Source organism: Anneissia japonica, unplaced genomic scaffold, assembly GCF_011630105.1.
Source record: "Anneissia japonica isolate Jap-2015-1 unplaced genomic scaffold, ASM1163010v1 scaffold287712_len2945570_cov188, whole genome shotgun sequence".
NCBI lineage: Eukaryota > Metazoa > Echinodermata > Crinoidea > Comatulida > Comatulidae > Anneissia > Anneissia japonica.
The window spans coordinates 481457-500105 of NW_022704401.1; the positions used below are offsets into that span (position 1 = coordinate 481457).

Consider the following 18649-nt stretch of genomic DNA (forward strand, 5'->3'; position numbering starts at 1 on the left):
AAATTTCTATTCATAGTTGGTTTTCTACTCTTTCAAACATTCTTAAATTTGTAACAATTTTAATTCTTAAAGACATTTTGTCAAACTTACATGTTCTCCACTGAGTTTGCAACACACTATCATTTCCATTTCCAAGATCAATCTCTACCTGAATTGTATACAGTTCTCCTGGAACAAGATCTGTCAATTCTCTCAAAGCTGATGTTGTATTGCCAGTGTCTTGAGACATGCCTTCCCCTCTGCTTCCGCTTGTTGGCCAAACATAAACAGTGTATTTCAATGCAAATGGATTTTCAGGCCAAAGGATCTCAATGCTTCTTTCAGTGAAGCTCCTTACAAAGATTGTACCATTGGCAATAGCATCTAGATTTACAAAAACACAGGTTACAAATTAAATCATCAACCTCTCTTAATTCCAACTATAAATGGGACACTTTTACACTTAAAATGAAAGAAAAATAGCTGTTACCAATAAGGCCAACACCTAATATTTGAACTCTTCTACTACCTCTTATATACCTAGTATGCTCTTTTCATACAAACATAGATGTCTGATTTATATTCAGTAATTTTATGTCAAAATTTGGCATCACCGCTTGAGAAAATTAAGTGTGATGATCATTTTGATGCAATCTGATGGTGTTTCAGTGAATTCAATTGATGATTGGTCAATGGTGAGCATTTGTTGTCTACAAATTAGGTGAGTTAAACCGTATTTAACTCAGCTGATTCATTGCCAACAAACCGTAGATCTTTTCCGATTGCATTGGGAACAGCTACAAAGTGTAGCAAAAGTGTAGAAATCTTATGGAAAACAGACTTTAGTTTCCCCTAAATAGTGGACACCCTTACTACGAGGACACTCTTTTGGTCTCAAATGTGTCCACAAAATAGATGTTCCACTGTATTTAATTAGTGTTTTATATGTTACCTGTAATTTCTGTATGTGTTACAACTGAGCTATGCTCTTGTGTGTCTCCACTTCCCATTCTTGTCCTAATACAAACTGTGTAAGTAGTTGTTGGATACAAGTTTGTAATTGTGTAAAAGTTGGTTCCTCTTTCCAGGAAGCCAAGGTTAACCTCTGAGCCACCATTCTCTTTGTAAGTTAAAACATAGCCGCCAAATATAACTTCAAGACCTCCTTCCACTTCAGGCTCACTCCAAATGAGTGTCAGTGTAGTAAGAGATGTGTTGGTAATTTCAATAAATGCAACTGGGTTTGGATCTACAAAGTAAGTAAAGAAGACATGAGGAATGCAATATTTACAATTATTTATAAAAGCCTACAAAAAAAATGTTAAAACTAAACTGGAAAAAACAAGAAAATATATAAGAACTCCACTGAATGCCAAAAACAAAAAACAACTTAGAAGTGAAACTACGGATATTCACTTACTTGTTCTTTGCAAAACAATTCCTTCTTCAAAGCTGTTGTTACCTCGTACAGTTATATTAAACAACTGACCTGGTGTCAATCCAGTAAATTCAAATTGTCGGTCTCCAGTATGTTCAATACTTTTACTATCATTACTAGAAACTGGGGTTATCTCTAAGATGTAGCTGTTCTCACCACTGATCTCTCCCCATGTGATAGAGATGCTATCATTTGAATAAAAATGTACTAAGACTACTCCCATTCCAACTGGAACTGTAATAAAATAATAAAAATTCATACAATACAAAATTTAAATTAAATAAAATAACAATAAGTTATTGATATTATTCAGTTTTAAGACAGTAAAGTCTAGCAATACCTGTTGAAACATATGTTTTAGAACTTGTCTGGCTTATTCTTTCATTATCCCCATCTCCTGAAACTGTTCTGACTTCAATTGTGTACTCAGTGCCCGGTATAAGTCCCTCTAATGTAATCTGAGTATCTGTTACATCTATAGGTACTGGGTCTATCCCACTGGCTGGTTCATAAGTTACTCTAAAGGAGTCATACACTACATCCGCTTGAAAATACCAAGATAAAGTAATATTTGTGTATAATGGTGTAATGCCATCAAATCCATCAGGTTTCACTGGGTCTGTAAAATATAAATTAATAAAAAAAATTCATATATTTTAAGAATTTTTCCAACAAATTCTACCTCTAAAAACATTTAAAATCACAGCATTTCAAATTCATAAATTTCTACTCATAGTTTTTTGTGTACTCTTTAAAACATTCTTAAATTGTAACAATCTTTATTCTTAAAGACATTTTGTCAAACTTACATGTTCTCCACTGTGTTTGCAACACACTATCATTTCCATTTCCAAGATCAATCTCTACCTGAATTGTATACAGTTCTCCTGGAACAAGATATGTCAACTCTCTCAAAGCTGATGTTGTATTGCCAGTGTCTTGAGACATGCCTTCCCCTCTGCTTCTGCTTGTTGGCCAAACATAAACAGTGTATCTCAATGCAAATGGATTTTCAGGCCAAAGAATCTCAATGGTTCTTTCAGTGAAGTTCCTTACAAAGATTGTATTATTGGCAATCGCATCTAGAATTACGAAAACGCAAGTTGCAAATTAAACCATCAACTCCTTTTTTTAATTCCTATAATACTATAAATGGGACATTTTGCACTTAAAATGAAAGAAAAATAGCTGTTACCAATAAGGCCAACAGCTCTTCTAATACCTCTTTATACCTAAGTATGCTCTTTTTATACAAATGCAAATGTCTGATTGATATTCAGTAATTTTAATTTAAAATTCAGCATCACTGCGTGAGAAAATCAAGGGCGATGATCATCTTGATGCAAGCTGAAGCTGTTTCAGTGAATTCGGTTGATGATTGGTCAATGGTTAGGATTTGTTGTCTACAAATCAGGTGAGTTGAACCTCAACTCAGCTGATTCATTGCCAGCAAACCGTAGATCTTTACCAATTGCAATGGGAACAGCTACAAGGTGTAGCAATCTTATGGAAACCAGACTTTATTTTCCCTTAAATAGGGGACACCCTTACTAAGAGGACAGCTTTTTTGGTCTCAAATGTGTCCCCAAAATAGATATTCTACTGTATTTAATTAGTGTTTTATATGCTACCTGTAATTTCTGTATCTGTTACAACTGAGCTATGCTCTTGTGTATCTCCACTTCCCATTCTTGTCCTAATACAAACTGTGTAAGTAGTTGTTGGATACAAGTTTGTAATTGTGTAAAAGTTGGTTCCTCTTTCCAGGAAACCAAGGTTAACTTCTGAGCCACCATTCTCTTTGTAAGTTAAAACATAGCCGCCAAATATAACTTCAAGACCTCCTTCCACTTCAGGCTCACTCCAAATGAGTGTCAGTGTAGTAAGAGATGTGTTGGTAATTTCAATAAATGTAACTGGGTTTGGATCTACAAAGTAAGTAAAGAAGACATGAGGAATGCAATATTTACAATTATTTATAAAAGCCTACAAAAAAAATGTTAAAACTAAACTGGAAAAAACAAGAAAAAAACAAGAAAATATATAAGAACTCAACTGAATGCCAAAAAACAACTTAGAAGTGAAACTATGGATATTCACTTACTTGTTCTTTGCAACACAAATCCTTCTTCAAAGCTGTTGTTACCTCGTACAGTTATATTAAGCAACTGACCTGGTGTCAATCCAGTAAATTCAAATTGTCGGTCTCCGGTATGTTCAATACTTTTACTATCATTACTAGGGACTGGGGTTATCTCTAAGATGTAGCTGTTCTCACCACTGATCTCTCCCCATGTTATAGAGATGCTATCATTTGAATAAGAATGTACTAAGATTACTCCCATTCCAACTGGAACTGTAATAAAATAATAAAAATCCATACAATACAAAATTAAAATTAAATAAAATAACAATAAGTTATTGATATTATTCAGTTTTAAGACAGTAAAGTCTAGCAATACCTGTTGAAACATATGTTTTAGAACTTGTCTGGCTTATCCTTTCATTATCCCCATCTCCTGAAACTGTTCTGACTTCAATTGTGTACTCGGTGCCCGGTATAAGTCCCTCTAATGTAATCTGAGTATCTGTTACATCTATAGGTACTGGGTCTATCCCATTGGCTGGTTCATAAGTTACTCTAAAGGAGTCATACACTACATCCGCTTGAAGATACCAAGATAAAGTAATATTTGTGTATAATGGTGTAATGCCATCAAATCCTATAGGTTTCACTGGGTCTGTAAAAGATAAATTTATAAAAAAAAATCAAAACATCTGATAAATGAGGCTCGCCATCCCAAAACCAGCATAAATATAAATTAATTAAAAAAATTCAAATATTTTAAGAATTTTTCCAACAAATTCTACCTCTAAAAACATTTAAAATCACAGAATTTCAAATTCATAAATTTCTACTCATAGCTTTTTGTGTACTCTTTAAAACATTCTTAAATTTGTAACAATCTTTATTCTTAAAGACATTTTGTCAAACTTACATGTTCTCCACTGAGTTTGCAACACACTATCATTTCCATTTCCAAGATCAATCTCTACCTGAATTGTATACAGTTCTCCTGGAACAAGACCTGTCAAAGCTGATGTTGTATTGCCAGTGTCTTGAGACATGCCTTCCCCTCTGCTTCTGCTTGTTGGCCAAACATAAACAGTGTATCTCAATGCAAATGGATTTTCAGGCCAAAGGATCTCAATGCTTCTTTCAGTGAAGTTCCTTACAAAGATTGTATCATTGGCAATCGCATCTAGAATTACAAAAACACAAGTTGCAAATAAAAACCATCAACTCCTTTTTTCTTTTTTTAATTCCAACTATAAATGGGACACTTTTGCACTTAAAATGAAAGAAAAATAGCTGTTACCGATAAGGCCAACAGCTCTTCTAATACCTCTTTATACCTAAGTATGCTCTTTTTATACAAATGCAAATGTCTGATTGATATTCAGTAATTTTAATTTAAAATTCAGCATCACTGCGTGAGAAAATCAAGGGCGATGATCATCTTGATGCAATCTGAAGCTGTTTCAGTGAATTCGGTTGATGATTGGTCAATGTTTAGGATTTGTTGTCTATAAATCAGGTGAGCTGAACCTCAACTCAGCTGATTCATTGCCAACAAACTGTAGATCTTTCCCGATTGCAACGGGAACAGCTACAAGTTGTAGCAATCTTATGGAAACCAGACTTTATTTTCCCCTAAATAGGGGACACCCTTACTAAGAGGACAGCTTTTTTGGTCTCAAATGTGTCCCCAAAATAGATATTCTACTGTATTTAATTAGTGTTTTATATGCTACCTGTAATTTCTGTATGTGTTACAACTGAGCTATGCTCTTGTGTGTCTCCACTTCCCATTCTTGTCCTAATACAAACTGTGTAATTAGTTGTAGGATACAAGCTTGTAATTGTGTAAAAGTTGGTTCCTCTTTCCAGGAAACCAAGGTTAACCTCTGAGCCACCATTCTCTTTGTAAGTTAAAACATAGCCGCCAAATATAACTTCAAGACCTCCTTCCACTTCAGGCTCACTCCAAATGAGTGTCAGTGTAGTAAGAGATGTGTTGGTAATTTCAATAAATGTAACTGGGTTTGGATCTACAAAGTAAGTAAAGAAGACATGAGGAATGCAATATTTACAATTATTTATAAAAGCCTACAAAAAAAATGTTAAAACTAAACTGGAAAAAACAAGAAAATATATAAGAACTCCACTGAATTCCAAAACACAAAAAACAACTTAGAAGTGAAACTACGGATATTCACTTACTTGTTCTTTGCAACACAAATCCTTCTTCAAAGCTGTTGTTACCTCGTACAGTTATATTAAACAACTGACCTGGTGTCAATCCAGTAAATTCAAATTGCCGGTCTCCGGTATGTTCAATACTTTTACTATCATTACTAGAGACTGGGGTTATCTCTAAGATGTAGCTGTTCTCACCACTGATCTCTCCCCATGTTATAGAGATGCTATCATTTGAATAAGAATGTACCAAGACTACTCCCATTCCAACTGGAACTGTAATAAAATAATAAAAATTCATACAATACAAAATTAAAATTAAATAAAATAACAATAAGTTATTGATATTATTCAGTTTTAAGACAGTAAAGTCTAGCAATACCTGTTGAAACATATGTTTTAGAACTTGTCTGGCTTATTCTTTCATTATCCCCATCTCCTGAAACTGTTCTGACTTCAATTGTGTACTTTCAGCCCAAAGAATCTCAATGGTTTTTTCAGTGAAGTTCCTTACGAAGATTTCATCATTGGCAATAGCATCTAGAATTACAAAAACACAAGTTACAATTTCAATCATCAACTCTTCTTAATTCCAACTGTGCTAAAACAATACAGTAGAGCCTTATTAAAACTCTGCCCTCCAAACACAGAGATCTCTGTGTTTGGCAACACAACGCTTAACCGCCAAACACAGAGATCTCCGTGTTTCAGATTTTTTTTTTTTGGAATCCGATAGATTGGGTAATTACTGACATGTACTAACAATTTGAACCCTATATGCAGTCTGGACCGTAAGTATTTCACTATTTGTTTGTTTACATTATTGAGAGCGGTATTGATTTACTTTCACAAAATCGCAATTATCTCAGCTTCCTTGTGTGAAATTGTGTAAATCTCCAAAAGTGAGTCATATTCATTTTACTGTTACGGGTCACAGATTGTGATTAGAATAAAGTGTTTGGTACCATTGTAAAGCTAAAATTTTTGTAGTTCTTGTAGTATTCAGTACATGTCAGTCTGATCACATATGCACTCTCAACGAGCTTTGGCAAAGTGTTAAAATTTGCTAAAAAGTTTGGTGGTGTCTGATACCATTTATTCAAGCCCCATGGCGGTCAGAGTGTTAAGGGAACACTTTCCATGAAATGAGAGGAACTTATCTATTAACGCTACAGTAAACCTGTTTTAAGGGGATGTTCCTAGTAAAGGGACATGGACACTTCCTGAGTGACGTATGTACCAAACACCAAAATTATCTCATTGATATTCATTAGCATTTTGTCAAATTTTGGCACCACCACATAGGAAATTCAAGTGTAAAGATTGGCTCAAGGAGAAGCTGTTGGTCGTTACTGAATTCGGTCAATAGTTACATCAATCAGGAGAATTAACCTGTTTCAACTCTGCCGATTCATTGCTGACGAAACAGGGAGTCTTCCTGATTCCATCAGGGACAGCTATATAGTGTAGTAATTGCATAGAAACAAGGCTTTCATTTTCTCCCAAGTAAGGGAATCTTCCCTATAATTAAGGGGACATGTTTTTGGTACCAAAGGTGTCTGTTTAATATGCTACCTGTAATTTCTGTATCTGTTACAACTGAGCTATGCACTTGCGTGTCTCCACTTCCCATTCTTGTCCTAATACAAACTGTGTAAGTAGTTGCTGGATCCAAGTTTGTAATTGTGTAAAAGATGGTTCCTCTTTCCAGGAAACCAAGGTTAACTTCTAAGCCACCATTCTCTTTGTAAGTTAAAACATAGCCGCCAAATATAACTTCAAGACCTCCTTCCACTTCAGGCTCACTCCAAATGAGTGTCAGTGTAGTAAGAGATGTGTTGGTAATTTCAAGAGATGCAACTGGGTTTGGATCTACAATGTATAGTAAAGAAGACATAAGGAATGCATAATTAATATTTACAATTATTTATAAACACAGAAATAAAAATGTTCATAAAATACTTTAAAAAAAAGAAAATATATAAAAACTCAACTGACTGTGAAAAAAAGTAAATTTCACTCACTTGTTCTTTGCAACACAAATCCTTCTTCAAAGCTGTTGTTACCTCGTACAGTTATGTTATACAACTGACCTGGTGTCAATCCAGTAAATTCAAATTGTCGGTCTCCGGTATGTTCAATACTTTTACTATCATTACTTGAGACTGGGGATATCTCTAAGATGTAGCTGTTCTCACCACTGATCTCACCCCATGTTATCAAGATGCTATCATTTGAATAAGAACGTACCAGGACTACACCCATTGCAACTGGAACTGTAATAAAATAATAAAAGTCCATAGAATACAAAATGAAAATTAAATAAAATAACAATAAGTTACTGACATTATTCAGTTTTAAGACAATAAAGTCTAGCAATACCTGTTGAAACATATGCAATAGAACTTCTTTGGCTTATTCTTTCATTATCCCCATCTCCTGAAACCGTTCTGACTTCAATTTTGTACTCTGTGTTTGGTGCAAGTCCCTCTAATGTAATCTGAGTATCTGTTACATCTATAGGTACTGGGTCTATCCCATTGGCTGGTTCATAAATTACTCTAAAGGAGTCATACACTACATCCGTTTGAAAATACCAAGATAAAGAAATACTTGTGTATAATGGTGTAATGCCATCAAATCCTCTAGGTTTCACTGGGTCTGTAAAAGATAAATTTATTTTAAAAAAATCAAAACATCTGATAAATGAGGCTCGCCATCCCAAAACCAGCATACAGTTGCTAAATGTTAAACTGCATGATTAGCATAATGTGACAGCTGTATTGTATACTTTACTACAGAGAAGCAGTGATACTTCTACACATAAATTTGGCAGTAGTAAAGCTTGGTTTCCTTAAATCGTTACAAGGTATTGCAGGCAGATTTCGGTGACGCTGATCATTAGGTCGAATTGGAGAGCCTTCCCGATTGTGTCAGGGACTCCTATGGACTACAAATATTGCACTGAAAATGCTCTAGCAACAGTGTAGCGATTTTAAGGAAACTGGGCTATAACCGATTCTAGTAATTGACTAATTATTTTTAAATAATGCTTATAATGTGGAAAATATGAATATATTAAAAAGTCAACTTTCTTGTTATCATCACTGATGTTGGTTTTGACATGGCAAATCTCAAGTGTTTCTATCATGTTATGCCTCTAACAACTTTTAAAATCACAGCATCTCTTACATTTAAATGCATGCATTAGGAAAATTAGGTCACACATATGGAGTTCAACAGTCACCTATCAATACCAAAAATACCAAATAACACTATAAAATTATAAAATAAAGTAAATACATCTAAAAACATTTTGCAACTGTCTCGTCAATGTAGTTTGAATATTTAGGAACAGGAACCAACTTCACAGGCACATTTTTTTTTAAATTTTCCATTAGTAATCTGAAACTAAAGAGTAATTAACTCGAATTTTGGTATTTAATTAGCTTTTTTTTTAAAAAACAAAATAACAGCCATTTTCTGAAAATAAAAGACAATTTCTGCAATAAAAATTAATTTTAAATAGAGTCTCAAAATCTAATCTTATTACTGAATACAGGATTTGATTCTCCATCTAAGTAAACCTTCAAAAGCACATTATTCAAGTTTGTACATTGATAAACAAAAAGATATGTACATAAATACATTTCTGCTTGTCATCTTTGAGTCATTTTTGAGTTTGGCATGTAAATATATATTCTTGCATGTAAGGCAATCAGTGTATAAAATGATCCGCAAGTTTGAAAAGAATTATGGAAGATTTTTGTATGTCGCGTGTACAAGACTGTTTCACCGTCGGAATTCCTACTTTTTGCTGCTTTTTTATGGTCTTGATACCGCATCTAGGTGGCTAAAACACAGCCAAATGTAGGGCTAATCTTCCAAATAATACCATATTATGGGCATTTAAATGTTCCACAAAATCTTCCCCACATTTAGAATTCCATTCATTCATTCTAAAATTTAGTGCAGTACCTTCACTTCAGTTGTAAATTTGCGTGTTACGGACAATCCACACATAAGATGAACATGACTTTAAAAATTGTAAGTGCTGCACATAAAAGACGACCCTGTTTCATCTTATAAGCGAGAATATGCAGTACAGTAACAGATTTGAGATCAGCACCCTTAAATAACCCTAAGCATATATGCCTCTAGCACCGTAAATAAGCACATTTTTAAATTTTCTCTAGTCCAGGTGTAACCATAATATACCCATGAGGATGCACATGTGCATTTATATTGGCTGGACCTAGGGTACACATGAAAAACACAGGGCAGTGACAGTACTAATAACAATACATGTAAGAGGTAGTCAAGCATTAGACTCCAAATTAAACCTCAATGCTGGCTGAGTTTTAACCTTGGTCTTCAGCGCAAGATGCAGGAACAACACCTCTCGGCCAGCCGTTCAACCCAACCAGAAATATGATACACGATTTCATGTAAAACTGTACACAAATTTTGCCATAAATGGATTTTCCCAGACAACATGAAATGTCATTTTTTAATTTGTTGACTTTCAAATTTTAAAATCAAAGCATTAATGTTTTACCAGTTGGGTCTTCTCTAACAATTAACCACATACTTTACAACACTATATATAATATGCCTAATATATAGGTATATGCTTTATATTTATAATTAATATTAGAACTCAGAAACTTAAAAAAGAAATAAAAATCATAAAAAATACTTGTCAGGTTTTAATTTTAAGTACAGATGACCCAGAAGAGATTAGAAAAATTAAAACTTATCTGACAAATTCAACAACTAACGTCATGTAGGGCATTCATTTACAGCTCGTCAAATGTACATGGTGACATACTAACAGTTGCTAACTTCGTCTCAGTAGTAAATTTGAATGTTACGGATGCACAAACATGATTTTAAAAACCAAAACTGTGTATGTTGCACGTATAAGACAACCCTTATTTTTCAATCGTCATTTTCAATTTTAAGCCTTGTCTTATATGCGAGAATATACAGTACACTCCTACAAAGACCAACATTATTGCTATATTAATATTACAGCACTGTGTAATATTATATGAATATAAGACTTAAGACTTACAAGTTCTGACGTCAACGACTGACCACCTTCTTTCAGTTTCCGTATTGTTGAATATCGAGAGAGAATATAATTTTCCAGGCGTTAATCCGGATACGCTGCCAGAATTGCTTGTTTCATCAATGGTTGCAGTACCTTCGTTTGGCTCGATCGTAAAACTTACAAAAAAGTTTGGGAGCGTAGGATCATCCCAGATGAACTCTATGGTTTCCTCATCAACAAATGTTACGTTGACTTCGCCAACAAAATATATCTCTGCCAATGTAAACGATTATATGTTTATACTAAAAATTGCATTATTGTAGTGAACTAAAATTCAATAATTGAATGATGATCAAAAGTATTTAACTGAAATCTTTTTCATATCTCTTTTTTAAGACACTTAATTAGGTTTAAGTACTGTTAGCACCAGCAAAAGACTTGAAATACTATTTTATACACAATTTTTGGCATATACACCATCAATTGACATTATTTAAAAATGTAACTGTTTTTGTTTTCCTATCTTATTCAAATTTTGTAGTAGATATAGTGTCATAAATTGTATTTTCTTTAATTGTAAATGTACCTTATCTTTTTTTTCAATTGGAGGTGCTATGGATAATACTTAATGTGTTAAAAATTATGCTAGTAATCAACTATAGTCAAGTTCTGAGGACACTATAGATAGAAAACAGCAGCCGAAAGAGCTGTTATTTCCTGTGAAAAAACCGACTGAAGCTGCGGACTGGCTGACGGCAATTTTTAGAGGAATTAATTACATGGAAATGTAAATGACGGAGTCAGGATTGATTTATAACAACTACAACAATATTAATAATACTTATATTGTTCACTGTATAAGCAAAGATTAAAACCTGAACATTAGGCAAACTTTGTATCTAATAATAATAGCACTAAATTGGAAGACAGCAGCTTAGCTCAGTCAGCTTACAGACACTGGGTGTGCACTGAACTGTAAGATATCTAAGTCCCCGGCTCAATTCCCATTACTCCTGGTGTTTCTGATGGAGGGCTGAAGTTACAGTAATACCACCAGAAGAACCCCACTGCAAATAAGTCTTCTTCAGACTTTCGTGGGTTATCCATGGGTGTATACACCAAATAAAACTACAGCAGATAACTTAATTCTTTATATGATTGGTCTCTAATAGTATAAATAATTGACACCGAAGCATCTCCATGTATTACCTGTAGTAACGTTCTTTTTGGTTGGAGGGTTGACTCCATCATCTAACTCAACACAGTAAAGAGTGCTATATTCCAGGTTCTCTACCAAGAAGGAGCGAACATCAAAAGCACTGCGTGTTAACATCAACATTTGGTTACCGCCCATAATATTGAAAGTGTATTCAACAAACGATGGGTCGGTAGTTTCGCCATAAAATACTTCAAAGGATTTATAAGTCACGTTGGTTATATAAATTTCACCGGGATCCAAATAATCTTGAAAAGGAAACAAAAAATCAATTGCATATAATATAATATCACAAAATAATTTTATTCTATTGTAACAACCATTATTTGTTGTTACAAGTTATTTAATCTTTCGATTTACAGTATGTTGTATTTCGTTGATTGAAAATCATTCCAAAATCATTGAAATTGTTTTTCTTATTACAAATTTAAAAGTATAAAATGTATGAAAGTCTATCAAAAACATTTTTAGCTTCATAAATTTTAGTCAGATCCACTTTAATTATACCACAGTACTGAAGACTCCTTAGTTTATACAGTAATATACTATTATTTTGTCTTGTTTCAGGTCAATATGATATTTCGGGATCAGGTCAATAGGTCATTGCTGAATATCGGTGAAAAACAAGCAAAAATTATTTTGAAATGTAATGAGAAATCTACCATTTTTTTTTTTTTGCGTTTTCAAGTCTAAACAATGGCTGCCATTCAAATTACATCCAACAGGAAAATATTCCCATTGTTTTTGATGATGAAAATACTAATAAAATAGAGGATTTTAGAATAAATTTTCAAACGAGGAAACGAGAAAAGGATGATAGTTACTTAAATGACATAAATTTGATACCCTAGGCCTACGCAAGAAAATTGACAGATTAGCCTAGGTGAGGGGTTTTTTTGGTATTTGCAGGGGGTTTTTTTGGTATTTGCAGGACTGTTCTGGGTACAAAGCATTATATAAAGTGAACAAAAGCAAATTCAATATAACATCTTGCCAATGAAATGGATTACCTGTAACACCTGTGATTGAGATGTCTTGAGCGGAATTTCCTGCGACACTAGAAACAATAATGTCAAAAACAGTATTTTCTGGAAGATCATCAATCTGTAATGTTACAGTATCATCAGCATTTCTCCGGACACGATTTCCAGATACGTCAATACGAATGGGAGATCTTGGAATACCTAGATTTGGTCTGTAAGAGACGCTGTAATAGTCTAGGTTGGTGGTGTCTAAAGGAGCAGTCCATGAGACAACTAGACTTTTAAAATTTGAATTTGTTGTCTGTACAAACTGTGGAGCGGGCGGTTCTGTGGATAAAAAAAGAACATATATAGTATATTACACAAATCAGAAGTGATGAATATCTTAAAAATTTTGGAAATCTTCGCTATGAAATGCAATAATCCAAGGTAATAATAATAATGTTATATTTATATAGTGCATATTGCACACTGCCCTTACTGTGTGTGCTTTACACAGAAATTATATAGGGCCAATTGAGAAAATAAATAATAATAATATCAACATGCACTGTAGATGTGGTCAACGCTTGTTGACCAATGAAAGAAAAATGAGAACAAGCTTTGGGCATGGGCAGATTCAGGTGCTGGGACAATCGGACTGCTGTATATTTGTTGTAGAGGTGTTTTTAAAGGAACAATGGTATTTAGTTGGTTTATCCAGGTAATTATTCACAAATACTCTTTAGATGACATTTAGAGTAAAACATTACTAAAATAATGAGAGTGGCATCATGGGCTCTGGTAGTTTTCACCTTGGACTAATCCCACCCCGCCACTACAGTACTCTGTGAAAACACTGATGCTGTCTCGAAATAGAAAGTACTGTAGAGTACAATTACACATTGCCCATTTGTCAAATAAAAAAAGCGCCATTGAGAATCAAGGAATCAAAGCTTATTTATTGTTGACAACACAATACGTAAATGCTTCAATTTAGATAATTATGCTGCTGCTAGCAGTGGCTAATCATTCTCTTCGACTTCTTGAGATGCTATCACTCAATAAGGAAATTCAAAACGGTAACAAATGTAGCAAATCTAGGTAAACCAGTCACTCCTTGTGAAAATAAATTTTTTTAGTTATTAATACAGGGTTTGCCCAGTAAAATGAAAGTTATAAAATGATAAAAGAATTTGAAAAATGAGCTTTTAAAGTTTACTATTTCAGACGTTTTTAAAAATGTTGTTTTAACACTGAAAATTGGGAAAACAGATAGCATGATGTATAGATATATAAAGTTTAGTTTAGCGAAATAAAATAGAATTAAAAAATGTTGACATTCCAACATGTTTTGGCCACTACCTCTGAAAAATGATTTGTCAGGAGTGACTGGTTTGCCTCTTTGCCACAAATATAAAAAACACATTTTTACTTCAAATTTTTATTTGAATTAAATTTTTAATTTTTTCTTTTTTATTTGGGCTTGTACTTACTTGTTGTGACTACAGCAGATTTATTAGGTTCGCCGGTTCCTAAAATCCTTAGAGAGATCGTGTATTCAGTGCCTGGGGAGAGCCCTAAGAACACGTAGTATTTGTTTTCTTCAGGTGTAAATGTCTTTTTGCTGCTAGTGGTACTGTCCTCTGCCATTATAGACAACTCATATCCAGTAACGCTGACACTTGCAGATGGCTGGAATGCCACTTCTATCACTGTCTCTGTGACTGACTTAATAATGATGTCACCTGCTGCTGGAGCAACATCTGTTTGGAAAAAATTAAAGATAAAAAAACTATTGTACATATTTAAATTAATTGACTTCATATTCATCGAAAAACTAATACTTTCTTTTATTAATTATGTAAGTCCCAACATGGGCCAAGAATTGCCAATAGCAAACTTAAACCGGGCACTCACAGTGCCTGATGGTAGTTGGTTGATGTAATTTTATGGAGAATGCGGAACCACGACGTGCGTACAAGGATCGTTTTTAAAGATGATCCATTCAGACTACAACCGACAATCAGCTAACGGCGTCGAATCGTCTAGCGCTCACAGAGAGTGGAGTTGGATTCATTGTACAACGTGGCAATCCCAAAACGAGACCAGCATACACACAAGGTGCTCTAAACATTATATGGTTTAGGAAGTAAAGTGACTTTTGATCATAAGAAAAAATTCTACAACATTGACAAGGTTTAAAGCAACAACTCACCTCAAAAGAAAAAAAAAATTAAATAAAAAAAAAAAACACTATCCTTTTTCTGTTACTTCTGTAACTATTTACAGGAATGACGTAATGTACGTAAGCAGGCCTACATTACAGAAAGCTTTTACAAGTTATTTTATTGTTTACTTTGATTCAAATTCTTTCTATAAAAATCTGCTCATCTTATTATAAAATGTAAAGATATCGTTTAGATGAATTTATGCAGCAGTGACCCTACAACCTTCATTAGCCAAAATAGATAGATCATAAAGTAATCCTGTCCAGCAATGAGACACAAAAAAAAAACTTGTTTGTCTCGCCCAAGCCCAAAAGACACCCGCACCTCCGCTGGCTCCACTAACTTGAAGCACCGACCAATAAAAATACAGGCCATCCACCCTGCTTTATACAATGATACTAAAATCTTTATAAATATCATCAGTACGATGTAAATTATATAAGAAAACCAATAACTCCCTAAGAAAGTTACCTAAAAAACAAAAAACTGATTTGTCTTGATTAAGCCCAAAATACACCCCCCGTCCCACACCTCTGTTGGCACCAACACTGGCCAATGGAAATATAGACTATCCACCCTGCTTTGTGTGTGTGTGTGTGTGTGTGTGTGTGTGTGTGTGTGTATATGTATACCTATATATATGTATGATGTACCACGTCACTTAGGGCTGACCCAAGTGTGTTTCATTATTGAAATCCTGAGCTGCACTGATGAGATCTAACAAGATCAAAACAGTACTCTCAGCAGATTGGAAATATATGTATGTATATACATACTTTTAAGAAAGTTTATGTCTGCATCTGCTTTTTTTCACCTTCTTGCTGAATTTATCAAACAGTGTAAGGTCTTCCTTTGTGACCGTACTGGTCTGTGTAAACTCATGTATAATACAGCCAAACTTACCTTCAGTTTAAAAATAAACCGATTACAGATATTCAAATACAGATATAATTATGTGGTTTTGGGGTGGAGGGGGGGGGGGGTGATTATGATTAATTTCCAACTCAAAATTGTATTTTCCTTTTAGCTGAGTTTTTATATTTGTCTAGATTTAAGTTGCTGCTTTCCTCTTCATTCATTAGTTTAAGATTGACAAGTGAAATGTCAAATAAATATTATTATTATTATTATTGAAATATTATGAGTAACTTACCGAAAGTAAGAGAGCCAGTTACAGCATTACTGATTGTAAACTCATTAGATGAACCAGATGTAGTATAAATAGACCAGAAATATATTGCACCTTGTATAAGGTCATTGACTGTTGCTGTCTGTACATCTTCATTAAACGTTAAATGATAAATCTCGCTTCGAGAAATAGATACAAAATACAAATATTGAATTTCAAAGCTGCTGAAAAATCCAATCTTTGGTGCTGCCCAAGTAAACGTCAAGCTGTCTATACCCTTTGTCACAACAACATCTTCAGGTGGTAAAGGAGCTGAATAATATAATAATCATTATTACTTTATAATCAATCAATTAATACATTTTTAATATTAAGAAAATATTTAATAATAATAATAATAATAATATCATCTTATTAGGTGCATGTATCCATCTCTTGGTGGAGCTGTTCGCAGCAGGTAGCCATCAATATAGTTACTTAATAAATTTTCACACATTTGACACAGATCAAACCAGTTTTAATCTGCCTGTGGGTGGTCTCCCTGTTGTGCAGAACTCAGCTTTTTTAAAAAACCATTAACCTCAGACGTAAAACAAATGATGAGTTTCTAACCCATGTCTCCTATTTTTCTGTTTTCTTCTCTCTCAAGAAATTGCATGCCTCATTTCTCGAATGATTATTAATAATATTAATTAAAAATAATAAAATAAAATAGTTTTGCAATAATTGACAGGTATATTATTGGCCATCTCAAAATGGTAAATTTTTACCAACTAACGGCAGTAGTCACAGTGTTCCTACGTATCCATGGAACGATTGTTTTACCTTACCATCCCACATCACCAATCTTTGCATTAAGGCATCTGAACGTCATCACTATGGCACAAGGTTCTCTTCTACTAATTACGCGTCTACTACTGTTTGTCTATCCCATGCTAGAAGACATTCCATTTTTTATTTTGGACCAAAATTATGGGATAAGCTTTCTGATAATACCAAAAATAAATACACTTTTAATAGCTTCAAATATAATTTCAAGAAGTCTCAGATCTCTGCATATGTCTAAACACCTAAACACTTGTCACTCTTTTTTCCCAAATCCGATATGTGATCACATATACTTATTACTGTACTTCAAAACTATAATGTATAAACCTGGCAAATATTGCTTGTTTTTTATTTTTGTTTCAGTAACTTACTGAAATAGCATCTTGTAATTTGTTCTACTTATGGTCTTAATGGTTCTATTTTTTCAACTCTGTAAAGGTGGCTATATATATTAGTTCTGTAGTTCACTTATTATAGTCTCCTTCCATGCAACTTTTTGTTTTTATATTTATATTCATATTTATATTTACATTTATATGTATCAATTTTGTTTATGTTGTATGGAACTTACAGTAATTTGAACTTTGAACTTTGAAAAACAACCACAAGACAGCCTAGAAATGGCAGCCAAGTTGATTAAAATGCGGTGATGATGACATAATTAGTGTTCGAAATATTGAATCCTGACATGATGGCGTGCATTTCTATACTTGGAGTATGTATTATACTATCTAGGCGGTGTCAATGTACTCAAAATCAAGTGTATTCTATTGTTTACTTTGATTCAAATTTTTTCAATAAAATCCAGCATCAGGTACACTCCCATTACACAATGCGTGTTATTATTTACTTCCAGCCGTACCTTAATGGAGTGTACCTAATAGTTATTTAAATCTGGTCAACCATGAAGCCATGTATGGTCTAATGGTTATGACGCTCATCTTGACAGCGAGAGGCCCAGGTTCGAATCCTGGTGGAGGAATTCTATTACACAAAGTATTTATTCATTTATTTATAGGACAACATTCGTTGAGAGCTATGCTACATAATGTATCATCATGTCCTTTATTCAAACACTGTTTTACCTTTGATGATTTATACAATTTAACAGTGTTAACGGCTATCTTGATATATATTATATTTTTTTTAATTTCCAGCCGTACCTTAATGCCCGTTGTGTAATGGAGTATACCTGACACTTATGTAAATCCGAGTCCCGTCAGAGGCATTTTATTACACAATGTATTTACCTATTTATAGGACAACATTCGTTGAGAGCTATGCGACAGGATGTATCATCATGTCCCTTTGACAAACACTGCATTTACCTATATACTGTCTCTTATACACATCTTCAAACCAGTTGTAATCTGCCTGTGGTGGTCTCCCTGTTGTGCAGAACTCAGCTTTTTTAAAAAACCTCAGACGTAAAACAAATGATGAGTTTCTATCCCATGACTCCTATTTTTCTGTTTTCTTCTCTCAAGAAATTGCATGCCTCATTTCTCGAATGATCATTAATAATATTAATTAAAAATAATAAAATAAG

General features: G+C 33.7%; 2 protein-coding genes across 2 annotated transcripts in view; both read right to left on the reverse strand.

Moving 5' to 3' along the window:
* LOC117104675 (tenascin-X-like) overlaps window positions 1-16576 on the reverse strand; it is a 63767-nt gene extending 47191 nt beyond the window's left edge. Inside the window, exons 1-18 of the mRNA XM_033245560.1 lie at window positions 16297-16576; window positions 14409-14678; window positions 12961-13260; window positions 11944-12198; window positions 10756-11007; window positions 8061-8339; window positions 7703-7954; window positions 7254-7550; window positions 6147-6218; window positions 4417-4608; window positions 3880-4158; window positions 3522-3773; window positions 3049-3345; window positions 2227-2499; window positions 1758-2036; window positions 1400-1651; window positions 932-1228; window positions 91-363 (exon numbers count right to left, since the gene is read on the reverse strand). Of these exons, the coding sequence (XP_033101451.1) occupies window positions 91-363; window positions 932-1228; window positions 1400-1651; window positions 1758-2036; window positions 2227-2499; window positions 3049-3345; window positions 3522-3773; window positions 3880-4158; window positions 4417-4608; window positions 6147-6218; window positions 7254-7550; window positions 7703-7954; window positions 8061-8339; window positions 10756-11007; window positions 11944-12198; window positions 12961-13260; window positions 14409-14565 (4258 nt within the window). The 5' untranslated portion in view covers window positions 14566-14678; window positions 16297-16576. The remainder of the gene's footprint in view (window positions 1-90; window positions 364-931; window positions 1229-1399; window positions 1652-1757; window positions 2037-2226; window positions 2500-3048; window positions 3346-3521; window positions 3774-3879; window positions 4159-4416; window positions 4609-6146; window positions 6219-7253; window positions 7551-7702; window positions 7955-8060; window positions 8340-10755; window positions 11008-11943; window positions 12199-12960; window positions 13261-14408; window positions 14679-16296) is intronic.
* Window positions 14625-18649, reverse strand: part of LOC117104676 — a 30978-nt gene continuing 26953 nt past the window's right edge. The window contains exons 12-14 of the mRNA XM_033245561.1: window positions 16297-16584; window positions 15958-16046; window positions 14625-14678 (exon numbers count right to left, since the gene is read on the reverse strand). Coding sequence (XP_033101452.1) covers window positions 14625-14678; window positions 15958-16046; window positions 16297-16584 — 431 coding nt within the window. The remainder of the gene's footprint in view (window positions 14679-15957; window positions 16047-16296; window positions 16585-18649) is intronic.